The sequence below is a fragment of the Mobula hypostoma genome, chromosome 25, assembly GCF_963921235.1.
Source record: "Mobula hypostoma chromosome 25, sMobHyp1.1, whole genome shotgun sequence".
NCBI classification, from domain to species: Eukaryota; Metazoa; Chordata; class Chondrichthyes; order Myliobatiformes; family Myliobatidae; genus Mobula; species Mobula hypostoma.
This window is the reverse complement of record NC_086121.1, coordinates 44,862,406-44,881,368: the sequence shown is the minus strand read 5'-3', so window position 1 is coordinate 44,881,368 and position 18,963 is coordinate 44,862,406. Positions and strand designations below refer to the sequence as shown.

Sequence of the window (18,963 nt, the reverse complement as noted above, 5' to 3'; positions counted from 1 at the left end):
TTGTAACTGCATTCTGTATTGCAGAAGATGCAACCCTTCTTCAGAGACAATCATTATAGTGAGCAACAGACAGTGATAATCAATCTGGTCCTCACGTGTATTAACAATCTGACGTGTGTTATATATCTCACTTCCACTGCTTCATCAGACTTCAGGATCAAGTTTAACATACTATGCAAAAAGAGAAGGAAGATATAGTGAGGTTCATAGGTTTTTGTTGTCCATTCAGAAATCGGATGATGGAGGGGAAGATGCTGTTTCTGAAATGTTGAGTAAGTGGCTTCAGGCTTGTTTGTGTACCACCTCCTTGATGATAACAATGAGGAGAGGGCACGTCCTGGGTGTTGGGGTCCTTAATGATGGACACCACCTTTTTGAGGCATCACCTTATGAAAGTGTCCTCGATGCTGGGGAGGATAGTGCCCATGAGTTTACAACTTTCTGCAGCCGTTTCCGATCCTGTGTAGTGTCCCCTCCGTACCAGACTGTGATCCAACCAGTTAGAATGCTCTCCACTGTACATTGTGGAAATTTGTGTGTATCTTTGGTACCTTGTCAATTCTCTTCAAGCTCCTAATGAGATACAGCTGCTGCCGTGCCTTCTTTGTAATGGCATCAATATATTGGGCCCAGGATAGATCCTCAGAGATGTTGATACACAGGAACTGGAAACTGCTCACCCTTTCCATTTCTGATCCCTCTATGAGGACTGGCGTGTATTCCCTTGACTTCCTTCCCCTCTCTGAAGTCCACAATCAATTCCTTGGTCTGCTACAACACCACTCAACCAGCTGATCTGTCTCACTTCTGAACGCCTCCTTGTCACCATCTGAAATCCTGTTTGCAATAGTTGTGTCGTTGGCAAATTTATAGATGTCATTTGTGGTGTGCCTGCACACACAATCGTGGGTGTAGAGAGATTAGAGCAATGGATGCACCAATGTTGATTCTCGGTGAGGAGGAGGAGTTCTTTCCGATCCAAACAAATTGTGGTCTCCGTTGAAGAGGTCAAAGATCCAGTTGCAGAGGGAGGTTTAGAGGCCCAGGGTTTAAAGTTTGTTGATTAGAACTGAGTTGTGTTGAATGCTGAGCTGTAGTCAACAAACAGCAGCTCAATGTAGGTATTGCTATTGTCTAGGTGATCCAAGGCCAAGTGGAGAGCCAGTGAGGATGCAGCCGCTGAAGACCTAGTGTCTTCAATAAGCACATTGCAGTGGGTCTAATCCCCTGCTTAAGCAGGACCAATCTCTCAAAGCACTTCATTTCAATAGATATGAGTGCCACTCGGTGATAGTCATTGAGGCAGCTTGTATAATCACTCTGTAAAGGCCCCGATACTCACTGTGTAAAGATACCCACACTCACTGTGTAAAGACACCCACACTCACTGTGTAAAGGCCCCGATACTCACTGTGTAAAGACACCCACACTCACTGTGTAAAGACACCCACACTCACTGTGTAAAGGCCCCAATACTCGTAAAGACACCCACACTCACTGTGTAAAGACACCCACACTCACTGTGTAAAGGCCCCAATACTCACTGTGTAAAGACACCCACACTCACTGTGTAAAGGCCCCAATACTCACTGTGTAAAGACACCCACACTCACTGTGTAAAGGCCCCAATACTCACTGTGTAAAGACACCCACACTCACTGTGTAAAGGCCCCAACACTCACTGTGTAAAGACACCCACACTCACTGTGTAAAGGCCCCAACACTCACTGTGTAAAGGCCCCAATACTCACTGTGTAAAGACACCCACACTCACTGTGTAAAGGCCCCAACACTCACTGTGTAAAGACACCCACACTCACTGTGTAAAGACCCCAACACTCACTGTGTAAAGTCTGCCACACTCACTGTGTAAAGGCCCCAATACTCACTGTGTAAAGTCTCCTACACTCACTGTGTAAAGACACCCACACTCACTGTGTAAAGACACCCACACTCACTGTGTAAAGGCCCCAATACTCACTATGTAAAGTCTCCCACACTCACTGTGTAACGACACCCACACTCACTGTGTAAAGGCCCCAATACTCACTGTGTAAAGACACCCACACTCACTGTGTAAAGGCCCCAATACTCACTGTGTAACGACACCCACACTCACTGTGTAAAGGCCCCAATACTCACTGTGTAAAGACACCCACACTCACTGTGTAAAGGCCCCAACACTCACTGTGTAAAGACACCCACACTCACTGTGTAAAGGCCCCAACACTCACTGTGTAAAGTCTGCCACACTCACTGTGTAAAGGCCCCAATACTCACTGTGTAAAGTCTCCTACACTCACTGTGTAAAGACACCCACACTCACTGTGTAAAGACACCCACACTCACTGTGTAAAGGCCCCAATACTCACTATGTAAAGTCTCCCACACTCACTGTGTAACGACACCCACACTCACTGTGTAAAGGCCCCAATACTCACTGTGTAAAGTCTCCCACACTCACTGTGTAAAGTCTGCCACACTCACTGTGTAATAGCTCCCACACTCACTGTGTAAAGTCTGCCACACTCACTATGATATACTGCGTCCGGTGCTCCCAATGTAGCCTTCTATATATTGGCGAGACCCGACGCAGACTGGGAGACTGCTTTACTGAACACCTATGCTCTGTCCGCCAGAGAAAGCAGGATCTCCCAGTGGCCACACATTTTAATTCCACATCCCATTCCCATTCTGACATGTCTATCCACGGCCTCCTCTACTGCAAAGATGAAGCCACACTCAGGTTGGAGGAACAACACCTTATATTCCGTCTGGGTAGCCTCCAACCTGATGGCATGAACATCGACTTCTCTAACTTCCGCTAATGCCCCACCTCCCCCTCGTACCCCATCTGTTATTTATTTTTATACACACATTCTTTCTCTCACTCTCCTTTTTCTCCCTCTGTCCCTCTGACTATACCCCTTGCCCATCCTCTGGGTTCCCCCCGCCCCCCGTCTTTCTCCCCGGACCTCCTGTCCCATGATCCTCTCATATCCTCTTTGCCATTCACCTGTCCAGCTCTTGGCTCCATCCCTCCCCCTCCTGTCTTCTCCTATCATTTTGGATCTCCCCCTCCCCCTTCCACTTTCAAATCTCTTACTAGCTCTTCCTTCAGTTAGTCCTGACGAAGGGTCTCGGCCTGAAACGTCGACTGTACCTCTTCCTAGAGATGCTGCCTGGCCTGCTGCATTCACCAGCAACTTTGATGTGTGTTGCACACTCACTGTGTAAAGGCTCCCACACTCACTGTGTAAAGACACCCACACTCACTGTGTAAAGACCCCGACACTCTCTGTGAAAGGACACCGACACTGTCTGTGAAAGGACACCGACACTCTCTGTGTAAAGACACCGACACTCACTGTGTAAAGGCCCCGACACTCACTGTGTAACACTCACTGTGTAAAGGCCCCGACACTCACTGTGTAACACTCTCTGTGTAAAGACTCCCACACTCACTGTGTAAAGACACTCACACTCACTGTGTAAAGACACTCACACTCACTGTGTAAAGACACCGACACTCTCTGTGTAAAGACCCCGACACTCACTGTGTAAAGGCCCTGACACTCACTGTGTAAAGACACCGACACTCTCTGTGTAAAGGTTTTTATCTCGGAAGACGGAGTAATGTCACTGGCTGGAGCTGCGGTGCAGATGAGTAATCACCTTCTCTATGTGTTTTATTGTGTGCATACAGTTACCAGTTGGGAAGTGGTGAAGCTAATATTCTCTCAGAAGATCCAATCAATGACGGGGAATGGCATACATTAATTGCTGTGCGGTAAGAGAATAGAAACTGCTTTTTAATAAGTTTAGTACGTCCAATCAACAATAATGCCTGCTGCACGTTAAGAAGTACAGGAGTAATTTGGAGCATCTGAGGATATGAAAGGAAGCAGATGATGTAATTATACAAAACTTTTCACATATTTGAAAATCAGATTTGATTCAAATCCATTACAGTTGCTCTGAGGTAACGACACAGTTGTTTGCAACACTGAACATTTATAATCTACAAATTTAACAATTAATTAGATTTAGGGGATTTGATTAGGATGCAGCTTTTCCTCGTTTGAATGGTGCAGCAATGTGCTTCATGTTTAACAGCAGAAGGAGCTCAGCTTACAATGTTGTCCACAGACCACCTTCCATTTAAAGCTGTGAGTGCATTCAACTTTTATGTTGGAATTTGCTGAGCATTAAAATTAGTCCTGGTCCTTAAATGTAGCAAAACTATAAATCACAAAATTGGGAGAAGTAAGATACCCTCAAAAAGCTAGTTCGCATTTTGAAAGGATCTTTCATATCAATCTTCATTCTGAATGATCCTAATTGCAATCTCAGTAAGTCAGGTTTTGAATATGACAGCAATCATTCCCAGCCTTAATGAGAATGATGCTGGAGATCATCATGGTCCCTACAGCTTGATATTCGACGTCATAGTCATAAAACACTGCAGCACAGTAACAGCCCCTTCGGGCAATTAATCTGCCTAGGCCATAGCCCTCTTTACACCTCCCATGCATGTAACTATCCAAATTTCTCTTAAATGTTGAAAAAGACCCACATCCACCGTTTGTGTTGGCAACTCTCACTACCTTTGTGTGAAGAAGTTTCCCCTCATGATCCCCTCTAAACATTTCACCTTTCACCCTTAACCCATGACCTCTAGTTGTAGTCTCTCCTAAACTTGGTGGAAAATACCTGCTTACATTTACCCTATCTATACCGCTCATAATTTTGTATAACGCTATCAAATCTCCTCTCAATCTTCTACGTTCTAGGGAATAAAGTCCCTAACATATTTAACCTTTCCCTATAACTCTTGGTCCTCAAGTCCTGGCAACATCCTTGTAAAATTTCTCTGCACTTTTTCAATTGTACTTGCATCTCCCCTTGCAGCATCTGTGGAGAGAAGAACTTTGTGAATGTTTCACAGGAGAAATTTTTTTGTCTGTAATTGTTTGTGTTTCCCACAGCGAGGGCAAGTCAGGATATGTCCAAGTGGATGGTGGCAAGGTTGTGCAAGGAGAGTCTAAAGGTGACAAGGTCATGGTGAACACCAGTGGGAGCATCTATCTGGGTAAGCCTGAAGTTTTATTGAATGGATTTCATCGATTCAATTCATCCAATTGTACCATAAAGCCCCGTGACTGGACCAGCTGTCACAGAAAACTTTTCCTGTGTTGTGCTTGGAAAGAGATCAATCTGGCCTTTCTTAGACCCTGGGCATTACAAATGAGTCAAGTTTATCGTCATTTAACTACATACATGTATATAACAGATAAAACCATATAATGTATATAGAAACCAGCGTGTAAAGCATAGTAACACGCATGATAATTTATGAAGGCACAGATAAAATCTACAGAGGAATCACACATAAATATCAAACTAAAGTGCATTAATATTAAATATTGTAAATACGGAACAGATTAACCAGTGATGCTTTGAATATGATGCAGCAGTGACTTCGGAAGTGTAACGGCCTGGGGAAACTGTTTCTCATCCTGACCATTCTTGTTTTTATGCATTGTTGTCTCCTGCCTGATGGTAGGAAGTCGAAGAGGATGCTGGATGGATGGGTGGGATCCTTAATAATATAAGGACCCTGTGAATGCAATGCCCCGACGGCTGGCATGGATACCCTTACGATCCTGTCAGCTGTTCTCACAGTCCTTTGTTGGGGCTTCTCGTTCGATGCTCGACTTCTTAGGATATTCTCAATGTAAAACGCGGTTAGATGGTGGGTGGGGGGAGGATGGGGGACTTGCTTGCTTCAATCTTCATTCTTCCTCTCAGAGAGTGAAGCATCCTGGCCAACAATGCACAGGGGAGACTTGTAATCCTCTGTCATCTGTGCCTCATGTCTGTGGTATCACAGAAGTGGCTGTAAATTCTCCGAGAGTGCTCCCATTTCACCTTCCTAATGGATTGAGAAAGCACACTTCTTGGTTCCGAGAGCTGTTTCAACCCCTGATCTAAAGCTTTGTGCCATCACTTAATCACTTTCAGGGTGTTATTATCGTGGGGTTCAAAGACAAGCTTGTTGCCATCCCATTCACAGCAAGATCCCGCTGACAGCTATGAGATAATTGGCCATTTAATTCATTTTACTAGCCATGGCGAGGTGAATGTGATTCAGGACACAGGAAAATCTTCTGCTACACTTTAGATGGAGCTAATGGATATTTTAAATCTGTCTGATAGACTTGTCAGGGCCTCCATTCTTAAAATATACGATTAATCAATGCAGACATTGCAACACTTTCAGTCATTCTACCGAGCACATCACAATGTGAACAGAGTTCAATCTCAGCGTTCTTTCAAAGGTTAAGGACAGGCACCAGGTCTTCTGTTTTCTGTAGCAAGACACAGCACTGTGGCAGTTTCCCATATCCCCTTTGTAATGGATCCATGCATCCCTCAGCAAGTACTCCTGCACTTTGGAATATATCTGTCCGTGTCATGCAGTTGGGGACAGCTCCATGCACTGGAAGCCCAAAGGGGTTTGGCCAATCCAGAGTAGATCTTTCACTAAGCTGATGAACTTACGGCAGCGGTCACTGTGTATTTCATCATTGGTAGCTGTGCTTCAGTTATCAAAGCCCTTGGTTCTGGAATCACTCGCCTAAACCTCTCTACTTCCTGCTCCTGAATGGCCCTTACGGGCTGAAGCTTTCATTATCTGTCCATCGATATCTTAGTGCCAAATTATAATTCCTAACGCTCCCTAGGGAGGTTACACTGCATTAAAAAATGCACATTGTTTTTATTCACTAATGTAATTTATTTTCAGTTTCAGAGAAGAATCCCACATCTCTCATTTAAATTCTGTGCTGGCTCCTCACACAGTTCAGCTCAGCAGAACTTAAAGCTAGTGTTTCTCCCAGGTTTAAGACTTGCTTTTTGTCTGCAGGTGGAGCTCCAGATGCCAAATACTTCACAGGGGGAAAGTTCACATCTGGAATTACTGGCTGCATCAGGAAAGTGGTCCTTGTAAATAAACGACCTGGACAACATCGGGTTCAGCCGGTTGACCTGCGGGTTCACGCTGAGGGAGGTGTAAATGCTGAAGAGTGTCAATCGTAGACATTCACATTCACTGAAGGCAAAGTAGAGACTTCTGGGGAGAGGTGCTTTGCTGCTATTAAATTGGATTGTTTTCTGTTCTTTAATGCAGTCCATTTTAACCAAAAAATCATTGCAATGTCATCTAATTCTATTCTGATGAATGAAGGTTTCGACGACTTAGATTTTGTACTACAACAGCCATACAAGAACACACGCATTATCCTTCAAGGCTGATGATCCTATGGATTTAGGTTGCTCTAGCACTGAAATTTGGAACATAGGTCAACAAGAACAACTAGGAATCTCTCTGCTACTGAGGTCTCTGGGTTTTAAGGCACACTGGCCCCTTTTGTCTCTACTTATTTATTCCCAGTTAATTTAAGGAAAAGGTTCACAAGTTGGATACCTGAAAGTTTTGTGTGGAAGTATTGAATGGCTGGTCCTCATAGGAGCTTTATCATTGTACATGAAATTTTAATAATCTTAATTGGTACCAATGGCAGCCATTCCAACTGACAGAAGTAACATGGTTATCAACTCTTCATTGTGTATCACTGACTTACCAATTGTTCAGCAATGCTAAAATCCAAGATTGTGCTGAAGCTTGGCTCTGGATCCTCTGGTATATATGTTGGAATGACAGGTATTAAGTGCAGAAGGGTTTAATAGTCAGAAGAAGATGATTTGGATTGCAAAGAAGTAATGTCAGTGAAGGATTAGGAGCTGGTTTCCCAATAGAGATCGAGAAGTTGTGAGTCCAAATTCCAAATGAGAAATAGAATTAACTGTATTTGTTAATTGATGTGCTGTAAACAGGTTCAGTTGTGGCTTTGGACCTTGTCAGAGGCTTCTTCATCCAAAGGTCCTGACTGCTCTATCTCTAAAGCCCTTTACAAAGGCACTCAGTTCAAGGCAGTTATAGTTTTAAATAAAGGAATTTGGCAAATACCAGAGTTTAAATCAACAAACCATTAAAGGACATTGCCTTCAAAGTATTTAACTAGCTTTTCAATAGTTTATATGTATGGGATGAGCTGCATTAACCTGCAAGACAATGTGATTAAAGCTTTGACACCAAGCTATAGCAATGTCCCTTCAACTCACACCTCAGACACTTGCCAATCTTCTGATTGTTTCGATGTTAATCACTTCCTTTAGAAAGCAAAAAGGGGAAAATAATCCAGCAAAATGGAATCTTCTGAATCTTGTTCTCTTTGGGAGTTGTTTTATTAGTATAAGTGGAAATCCTGATCTGAATAGGCTTTAAAGGGAGAAGTGTTTCTGTTTTTTAAGCGAGGTACAGTGAATGCAAAGGGCAACATTAAATTCAGTATTCAGATCCAATCTTCCAGACAGGAGAGCTGTTTTTGAACTGTTGGTAAGGCATTGCCATATATGTAGCAAGGAAACAATGAACCTCAGCTACCAAAATACCATCCCCAATTCAAATGCAAGAATATGTTCAGACTAAATGAAAGATTGAAATTTTATTTTTAAAAGTGTTCCTGTTCTGAATTCATTCATTAATTAACTAGCCATCTTGTGAACCTTTTGTGAAAATTGTTTGCTGGAGACATAAACAGCACAGTTTTATAGTCAATGCTTTATTAGAACTACTGATATCTCTCGCTCTCTTGCTGTCTTCTCCTCCCTCCATCCTGTCTTGCTCTCTCTCTCCCCCACCCCATCTTCCTCCCTCCCTAAGACAAAGACACACGCAACATATGTTAGTACTTAATATTTATCTGTTCATTTAATTATATGTACAGCATCCTTTGAATGTTATTGTAATATTTGATCATTTTCTGTGTTTCTTTTAATCAAAGGCATTCTCTTCCATTAATTGCAGTATTAATGAGAGCTGATTCCTCAATTAGAGAATCAGTATTTCAGCTACCAATTTAATAGTATGTTACTATAAAATTCAGCAGATTTGCAGCAACACTTTGATTTTGTGTGTGCGTGGAAAGCCATAAAGAATTAATAATCTTACTCTTGTTAAAATAGAATAATTTATAAAGGCTTCATTTTTCTTCGCATTGTTGCTTGTTAGTGAGATGCCTATGGCTTCACAGTAGAAAGTTTCAGTAATTAATTTTCATTCTGATTTAGAAAGATATATATGAAGAATTCCACTCCTATATTACATCACTTTCACTTGAGCACTAATGCTGCAGGCTAGAAAACAAGACTCACTTCCATGGTCACTTTGAAATGCTTCCTGGAAACTAATTTCACTTCTGATCCAGTAAACCTTCTTAGACAGATGTTATGTTTTATTTTAAGTCAATCTGATGAGCTGACAGGTGGGACAGGGTTGGAAAAGGAGGGTTCCTAAAGATAAAAGTAAGATGTACCTGGGTCAAAGTCACTCTTCACAAATCATTGGAAGCCTATTTTTTGTTGGCAGGTGATACTGGCTGGTTCCAGAGTAAAAGCAGCAACATAATACAAACTTTCAACAAACAAACAATAGTTTAAAATGCTTTCCTATATTCTCTCACTGGGGAAGTAATTCATGTCTCCCCAGACATTGTTACACAGATATGTAAAATGCAACTTCTAACGATTTTAAGCATTTTGTTTAGCCATATTTTGTTAATTTGATTTCTTAGTTCCACTGTGGTTAAAGTGTACAGTGAAGCTGCCACATGGATAGGTAGTGTGTGGTATTTGATACAATCAGGTGCTCTACGTGTGTTGAAAGGCATCATTTACTTTCAACACTTGGTCCCAGTTAAACTGATGCAATAATTCTATACTTTCTCACTGTGATTTACCATAAATTTGTTGGCGGACTGGCTGCAGCCAGTGAGTTTGTATATTGTGTGTGGTACTTGTAGGTCAGTCCCTATAACCAAACAATGAAGAGAAAATGTGAATCAAGCAGATAGAAGCCTGTGACTTTTAAGCAGATTGATTCCTTGTCTTTTTTAAATATGGAAATGGGAGCATTCGTCATCCTCCAAAGCATTCACTGGCAGAACTAATGATAATTCTAACAGCCCGACTAGCCATATCCACATTCTGTTTGTTGTATTAACCCACTAAACAACTTTGAAGGATATACAGTATTTTTATATGATAAAGGCCTTGCAATGTAGATTGTTACATCAATTTATAGTCCATTTTGGAGGTGTTTTAGTGACCTAGGCAATGGGAAGTAAGGATAAAACTGAAGTATTAATTGATAATCTTTTCAAAGTTGAACAAAGTAATCTCCATACTTCCAGGCTTCTTTAATTTGGAGTCAGTGTGAATGTTATTAAACAGTAATTTAATAGAGACAGTGAAAACCCAGTTGGTGGTCCAGATGCACAATATATTTAAAACTTCCTCTATCAAAGGCAGGAACTGCTGCAAAGTTGTTAAACAACACAGACTGAGAGACCTGGATTCAAGTCTGTTCTCTCCCAACCTGTCTCGAGAAACATTCTTTTACTTAAGGGAAGGCTAAAGGTTGAGGAAATTTATTTAGTGTAGATAATGTGGTAAGTGCAGATGCAGTTGACTTTATTTCTGAATCATTATGACTCTATGACCATCCCTTTAGCGTTGAGAGACAGTGCTGTAAAGCACACTGAATGGCCATTGAAGTTTTTACTTCCAGTAGACAAAGTATTCGCTGTTTAATAGCTTAAGGTATCCCATAAAACAGAAGTCCAGCATGAGAAATTTCTGGACTCAACACTGTTAGCCTCAAGATGGAAAACTATATGAACTATTCAAAATAAAAAGAAAATAGACTTATTAAAATTTGGCAGATTTGAAATAGTCTGTCTTCCACTCTGCTGCAGCTTGGCCATAAAAACAATTTATATCTCTAAAGTTATTATGCATCTAACTCTTCTTGCTCCATTGTTTTCCCCAAGCCAAATCTGGCAACAGCTTGGCTTTCCATGGTATTGTGCTTTGATCCAGGTGTCCACCTCTGTCTCTACAGCCCATCAGTGTACTGCACCATTTACTATCATCACCTCAACAGTTTACAAGCAAGGAGAAGCCATCAGACTTAAATCTGATGACAGTCATTCACGCCACACTGTTGTTTTACATAGTCCGGTTCCATCAGTTACACCCAGCTCCTACATCGGGAGAGAAATCTCATTCCATCACTGATTGTTCCTGTAACCTGTTAGAAAGTCATAGACACAGAAACAGACTATTCCAGCCTGCTTTTCTGCCTAGAACTATAAATTTGCACCCAGACGGTAGCAGTCCAAATCTCCTCATCCATGTACCCACCTATCCAAACTTCTCTTAAATGTGGCAATTAAAACAGCAATTAAATTCCTCCCTCAGGTTCCACTTTGCTTTCTAATTCTCGTCTCATTCAACCTTGGGGGAAACGCCTGCATGCGTTAACCCTTTCTACACTGCATATAATGTTATATACCTTTATAAGTTCTCCACTCATTCCTCTACTCTCCAAGGAATGAAGTCCCAACCCATTAAACCATCCCCTATAACTCAGTCCCTCAAGTCCCAGCAACATGGTCGCAAATTTGTAAATTTTCTCTGCATTCTTTCAAGCTTATTGATACCTTACCCATAGGGAGGTGACACAAAACTCCAAATTTGGCCTCACCAGCATCTTGTACAACTTCAACATAACATCCCAACTCCTGAATTCAGTGTTCTGATTTATGGTCAATGTGCCAAAAGCTCGATTTATTACTCAATCTGCCTGTGTCCTCTCTACAGTGCCTTCAACTCTACAATCCACCTACACACTAGGGGCAATTTAGAGTCACGTAACTCAATGACCTGCATATCTTTGGAATGTGGGAGGAAACTAGAGCCTCAAGGAAAACCCACCCTGTTAAAGGAAGAAACACAAATTCCTTACAGATATCACCACGAAGCAACTAAAGTCAGGGGAGATGTAGGCTAGCCTGGTAAAATATGTGAATAGGGAAGGAATAGATTTTTAAAGAGTTTTTAAGTTTCTCTACTTTGGATTAGGTTAATCTCTGGCTCAGTTCTAGCTAATGATAGAGCAAGTAGCTGACTAGCTGAAGTACTATGGAAAACAAGCAGAACGTTGTGAGAACTGTTACTCTGAGTTTAGCAACGGTGGCCCTTGATTTTTTTTTGCAACACATGATTCTAATGTTGGACCTACCAAACTGCAATTTTCATGGCTCATTCCAAGGTAATGAGCCAGCTTCAGATCTATCCATTTACTTCCCAAATCACCACTTCTTAATTTTGGACCATCAAGTACAAAACTCCTACCTCAGTCACTGTGACAAGCGAGCACGGGATGTGCACAAGGTGCTAACAGTCATCTTTCAGGTTTTTATCTGAGGTGTCCCATTTTACCAAGAATCAGTTACTTGTCAGTTTAAAAGTGTTCAGAAATCATTGCATCCTTGGGCATTTATAAAGAGAAATGCCCTGGAAAAAGTGCTCCTCGTGATTAGAAAAGATTCACTTTGGAGTGCAATGATAAATAGGATTGCGGAAATTGTGGCAGAAACAGAGAGTAGGCATAAGCTATCTTTTTTTACACACAGCAATATATTTGTTTATTACATCAGGGAAAGCAGAACAGGCATAAAAGTGTAGCACATCTGTACAAAGCTGTCACAGAGGGGTTGTAACAGTCTGGGTGGCATGGCCTGGTGAGAAAAGTAACTGATAAAGAGTTCAGAACTGTTTTAAGATGTTTTTAAAATAGTCCTGGCAACTATATATCAAAAATGCCAATTGTTTGGTGCTTAAGCAGGTTCCTTGGGATTTCCATTTGAACCTACCATTGCTGTCTGTGTTCAATGCATTTTATTTAAACAATAAAAGCTTTTTAATTCACTGGAGCTGCTGTTCCTTTACATACATAGAATGCTATGGTTGATTTATTCCAGTTTGCAGAAGAACCTGGGATAACATCCAGATTGGATCAACAAACCTATTTGCATAAGTAATCATTGTAGGCAGAAAGAAACTCAACTGGTTCTTTTGTTCTGGGACTCTCCAAGTCACACATTGTCACCTCAATTATCATCTGTGACTTTCACAAATAAACTGAAGTCTGTGCACTGTCAGCATCACCACAGCCAAAGTTTGAGAATGACTCGCCATCACTATCTCAGTGGAAATACCCAATAATTGCCAACACTTCCACGACTATGCCCATCTACAAACCTTTGATATTGTTTCTGAGCAAAGTCATTTCTGGTCACAATTCTTGTCTCTGACGATTTGAAGAGACGTGGAGGAGCAAGTTGTTCTGAGGAAGCAGCAAGTCTGCAGAGGGACTTTGACAGATTAGGAGAATGGGCAAAGAAGTGTCAGATGGAATATAGTGCTGCAAAGTGTATAGTCATGCACCTTAGGAAAAGGAATACAAGCAGAGAGTATTTTCTAAATGGGTAGAAAAATCAAAAATCAGAAGTACAAGGGGATTGGGAGTCCTCGTGCAGGATTCTCTAAAGGGTAACTTGCATGTTGAGTTGGTGGTGAGAAAAGCAACTCCAAAGTTGGCATTCACTTTAAGAGGACTGGAATATAAAAGCAAGGATATAATGCTAAGGCTTTATAATGCATTGATCAGACCACACTAGGAGTATTGTGAGCAGTTTTGGGTCCTTTAGCTAAGAAAAATCTGCTGGCATTGGAGAGGTATGAGAACACTAACGCCATTGAGCAGAAAATCCTTCAGTAGGTAGTGGATTCAGCCCATCAGGTGTAAAAACCCTCCCAACTTTTGAGCACATCTACATGAAACAAGGAGGTTCACAAGAATGATTCCAGGAATGAAGGGGTTCATGCTCTGGGCCTCTACTCACTGGAGTTTAGAAGAATGAAGGGAGATCTTATTGAAACCTATTCAATATTAAAATATCTAGACCGAGTGGATGTGGAGAGGATGTTTCCTATAGTGGGGGAGTCTAGGACTAGAGAGCACAGCCCCAGAATAAAGGAACATCCATTTGGAACCAAGAGGAGGAGGACTGTCTTTAGCCCATCGGTAGTGAATAAGTGGAATTCATTATCACAGATGGCTGTGGAGGCCAAGTCATTGGGTATATTTAAAGCAGAGGGTGATAGTCAGGGCATCAAAGGTTACGGGGGGGACAGCATGAGAATGGGGTTGATAATAAATCAGCCATGATGGAAAGGCAGCATTGACTGGATGGGCCAAATGGCCTAATTCTGCTCTTACAGTATGGTCTTAACCACCTTATCAACTTTGTGTGGCAACCTGAGGGACCAAAATCCCCCTGTTCCTTGGCACTGCAAAGAATCCTGCCATGAACCTCGTACTATCTTCCAAAGCGCATCACTTCACACATTTCTGGGTTGAACTCCATCTGCCACTTCTCAGTCTACTACAACTTTCCACGTTATCCACAACACCGGCAACCTATGTGTCATCTGCAAGCTTACTAAACCATCTTTCCACTTCCTCATCCAAGTCATTTATAATTATCACAAAGCGTACAGGTATCAAAACAGATCCCTGCAGAACACCGCCAGTCACTAACCTCCAAACAGAAACACGCTACTACCACTCTGCCTTCTGTGAGCAAGCCACTTTTAAATTTGCGAAGCTGTTTCCCTGGATCTCATGCTTTATGACTTTCTGAATGAGCCTCCTGTGAAGATCACAAAAAAAAGTGAACCTTACAAAAATCCATTTACACCACACGCACCACCCTACCTTAATCAATGTGTTTTGTTATCTTCTCAAAAGACTCAATCAGAATGATAAGGCATGACCAGCCTCACACAATGCTTCTCCTAATGCTGGTAGATCCTGTGCCTCTGAAACCTCTGTATTAGTTTGCCCACCACTGACGTTAGATTCATCGGTCTATAATTTCCTAGTTCATTGTTCATTAGTACTAGATCTAGTAAGGCCACTCTTCTAATCGGCCTGCCCATATACTGTATCTAGACAGCAAATATGCAGGATGCTCTTTATCAATTAGACTCGGCTTTTCACAGTATCATCCCCTCAGAACTAATCAATTAACTCCAAGACCTGAGCTTCAATATCCTTTGTGCAATTGGATCCTGGATTTCCTCATTTGTAGACCCAGTTAGTTCGGATTGGCAAAACATCTCCTCCACAATCTCCATCAGTACATGAGCACCACAGGGATGTGTACTTAGCCCCCTGCTCTACCTGCTTTACACCTGTGACTGTGTGGCTAAGTACAACTCCAACCCTATATACAAGTTTGCTGATGACACTGCTGTTGTGGGCTGCATCAAAGGTAGTGATGAATCAGCAAATAGGGAGATTGAAAATTTGGCTGAGTGGTGTAGCAACAACAACCTCTTATTCAATGTCAATAAAACCAAGGAACTGATGGTAGACTTCAGAAGAGGGAAACCAGAGGTCCATGAGCCAGTAATCAATAGAGGATCAGAAGTGGAGAGGGTGTCACTATCTAGGAGGATCTGTCCTGGACCCATCATATAATTGCAAAGAAGGCACGGCAGCACTTGAACTTACTCACGATTCTGCGGAGATTTGGCATGTCATCAAAAACCTTGTCAAACATGTATGGATCTGTAGAGGTAAGTATACTAACTGGCTGCATTATGGCCTGGTATGGGAACACCAATGCCTTTGAGCAGAAAATCCTGCAAAAAATAATGGATTCGGCCAAGTACATCACTGGTAAAGCCCTCCCAACCACTGAGCACATCTACATGAAATGTTGCTGTAGAAAAGCAGCATCCATCTTCAAAGATCCTCACCACGCAGGCCGTGCTCTTTGCTTGCTGCTGCTATCACCTCAGGACTCACACTACCAGGTTCAAGAACAGTTCTACCCCTCAACCATCAGGCTCGTGAACAAAAGAGGATAACTACACTTGTTTAAGGACTTTTTAAAAATCTTATTTCATGCTCATTATTTATTCCTGTTTATTTAGATCTTCATTTGCAGTTTGTTGTCCATTGATCCTGTTTACAGTTATTGTTCCATAAATTTGCCAAGTGTGCCTGCAGAAGAAGAATCTCAGAGTTATGTGTGTTGTCATGAATGTACTCTGATAATAATTTTTACTTTGACCTTTGAACTTTATTGAAATCTTTCTGGACACCCCTAACAAATTCTGCCCTTTCTAACCCTTTTGCACCAAGGAGGCGCCAAGCAAGGAGAGTTAAATGCCAACAACCCCCTTATTTTTGTACCTTTCCAAAACCTGTCTACTTATCTGCTCTTCAGTATGCTGATTGCTCCCAATAGAGTGGTTGCTCCCTTCCTGTTTCTAACTTCCACCCACAAAATCCCTGTCCCCTGTGAGACGATCCCTGATTAGCAATGCCACACCCCCCACACTTTTTTTTTACCTCCCTCCCTATCCTTTTTGAAACATCTAAACCCCAGAACATCTGGAAGTGAATCCTGCCTTTGCAACAGCTGAGTCTCCGTAATGGCCTCCTCGTTGTAATTCCATCTATTGATCCATGCTCTAAGTCCATCACCCTTTTTCTAAACCCTCTTGCATTACAGTAAACACATCCAGCTGGGTGTAGTTACAGTATGTCCTTTCCTTCCTCACAGTTTCACTGCACATTGCACCTTCCCTTACACCAGCTACTCCATCATCTGACCTAACACGCACAACACGCTGGGGGAACTCAGCAGGTCGGGCAGCATCGGTGGAAACAAACAATCAATGTTTCGGGCTGAGACCCTTCGTCAGGACTGAAGAGGGAGGGGGCAGGGGCCCTATAAAGAAGGTGGGTGGAGGGTGGGAAGGAGAAGGCTGGTAGGTTCCAGGTGAAAAACCAGTAAGGGGAAAGATCAAGGGGTGGGGGAGAGGAAGCAGGGAGGGGAAAGGCAGGAAAGGTGAAGAAGGAATAGGGGGAAACACAATGGGTAGTAGAAGGAGGCAGAACCATGAGGGATGTGATAGGCAGCTGGGGGAGGGGGCAGAGTGAAACTGGGATGGGGGAAGGGAGGGGGAGGGAATTACTGGAAGTTGGAGAATTCAATTTTCATGCCAAAGGGCTGGAGACTACCCAGATGGTGGTGAGAGAGGAGGTGTAGGGACAGGTGTAGCACTTACACTTGCGGGGATAAGTGCCGGTGGGAAATCCGTGGGGAGGGACGTCTGGTCCAGGGAGTCTGCGGAAAGCAGAGGGGGGTAGAGAGGGAAAGATGTGCTTAGTGGTGGGGTCCTGTTGAAGGTGGCGGAAATTGCAGAGGATAATGTGCTGGATCCGGAGGTTGATGGGGTGGTAGGTGAGGACAAGAGGAACTCTGTCCCTGTTGTAGTGACGGAAGGATGGGGTGAGGGCTGAAGTGCGGGAAATGGAGGAATTAGGGATCATTCCCTCCGCGACTCCCTGGTCCACACAACCCTCCCCACGGATCTCCCACCTGACACTTATCCCTGCAAGCGTAAGTGCTACACCTGTCCCTACACCTTCTCTCTCACCACCATTCAGGGCCCCAAACAGTCCTTCTAGGTGAGGCAATACTTCACTTATGAGTCTTAGACACAAAATAATCTGCAGATGCTGGGGCCAAAGCAACACTCACAACAAGCTGGAGGAACTCAGCAGGTCGGGCAGCATCCGTGGAAAAGATCGGTCGACGTTTCCACGGATGCTGCCCGACCTGCTGAGTTCCTCCAGCTTGTTGTGAGTGTTCACTTGTGTGTCTGTTGGGGTCATCTATTGCATCCGGTGCTCCTGGTGCGGCCTCCTCTACATCGGTGAGACCCGACGCAGATTGGGGGACCACTTCGTCGAGCACCTCCGCTCCGACTGCCACAACAGACAGGATCTCTCGGTTGCCACCCACTTCAACTCTGCTTCACATTCCCATTTGGATATGTCCATACATGGCCTCCTCTACTGCCATGATGAGGCTAAACTCAGGTTGGAGGAGCAATACCTCATATACCGTCTGGGTAGTCTCTAGTCCCTTGGCATGAACATTAAATTCTCCAACTTCTGGTAATTCCCTCCCCCTCCCTTTCCCCATCCCAGTTTCACTCTGCCCCCTCCCCCAGCTGCCTACCACATCCCTCATGGTTCCACCTCCTTCTACTACCCGTTGTGCTTTCCCCTATTCCTTCTTCACCTTTCCTGCCTATCACCTCCCTGCTTCCCCTTCCCCCACCCCTTTATCTTTCCCCTTACTGGTTTTTCACCTGGAACCTACCAGCCTTCTCCTTCCCACCTTCTTTATAGGGCCTCTGCCCCTTCCCTCTTCAGTCCTGACGAAGGATCTCGGCCCGAAACATTGACTGCTCATTTCCACGGATGCTGCCCAACCTGCTGAGTTCCTCCAGCGTGTTGTGCGTGTTGCTTTGACCCCAGCATCTGCAGAGTATCTGACCTAACACTCTGGTTCTCATTCCCCTCCCTCCCCAAAAGCTCTACAAACCTATCCACAAGGACAATGGTCCCGCTCAACTTCAGTTGTAAACCATCCCTTTTGTACAGGTGATACCTTCCCCAGAAGAGAAGATTTGTCAAACATGACCTAACTTTGTTATATTAATAGCAAAAGGATAGTGAGGGATAAAATTGGTCCCTTAGAGAATCAGAGTGGACAGCTATGTGTGGAGCCAAAAGAGTTGGGGGAAGATTCTGAACAATTTCTTTTTTTCGGTATTCACTAAGGAGAAGGATATTGAATTGGGTAAGATAAGAGAAACAGGTAGGGAAGTTATGGAAACTATGATGATTAAAGAAGAGGAAGTACTGGAGCTTTTAAGGAATATAAAAGTGGATAAGTCTCCAAGTCCTGACAGGATATTCCCTAGGACCTTGAGGGAAGTTAGTGTGGAAATAGCAGGGGCTCTGACAGAAATATTTCAAATGTCATTAGAAACGGGGATGGTGCCGGAGGATTGGCGTATTGCTCATGTTCCATGGTTTAAAAAGGGTTCTAAGAGTAA

At 43.1% G+C, this 18,963-nt stretch overlaps 1 protein-coding gene across 4 annotated transcripts in view; it reads left to right on the top strand.

The window, feature by feature from the left end:
• The window catches only part of hspg2 (heparan sulfate proteoglycan 2), a 546,546-nt gene extending 533,649 nt beyond the window's left edge, over positions 1 to 12,897 (top strand). For all 4 annotated transcript variants that reach the window (XM_063033469.1, XM_063033470.1, XM_063033468.1 and 1 more), the window contains 3 exons: positions 3,707 to 3,790; positions 4,989 to 5,092; positions 6,929 to 12,897. In XM_063033469.1, coding sequence (XP_062889539.1) covers positions 3,707 to 3,790; positions 4,989 to 5,092; positions 6,929 to 7,101 — 361 coding nt within the window. In that variant the 3' untranslated portion in view covers positions 7,102 to 12,897. The remainder of the gene's footprint in view (positions 1 to 3,706; positions 3,791 to 4,988; positions 5,093 to 6,928) is intronic.
• The last annotated feature ends 6,066 nt before the right edge of the window (positions 12,898 to 18,963 follow it).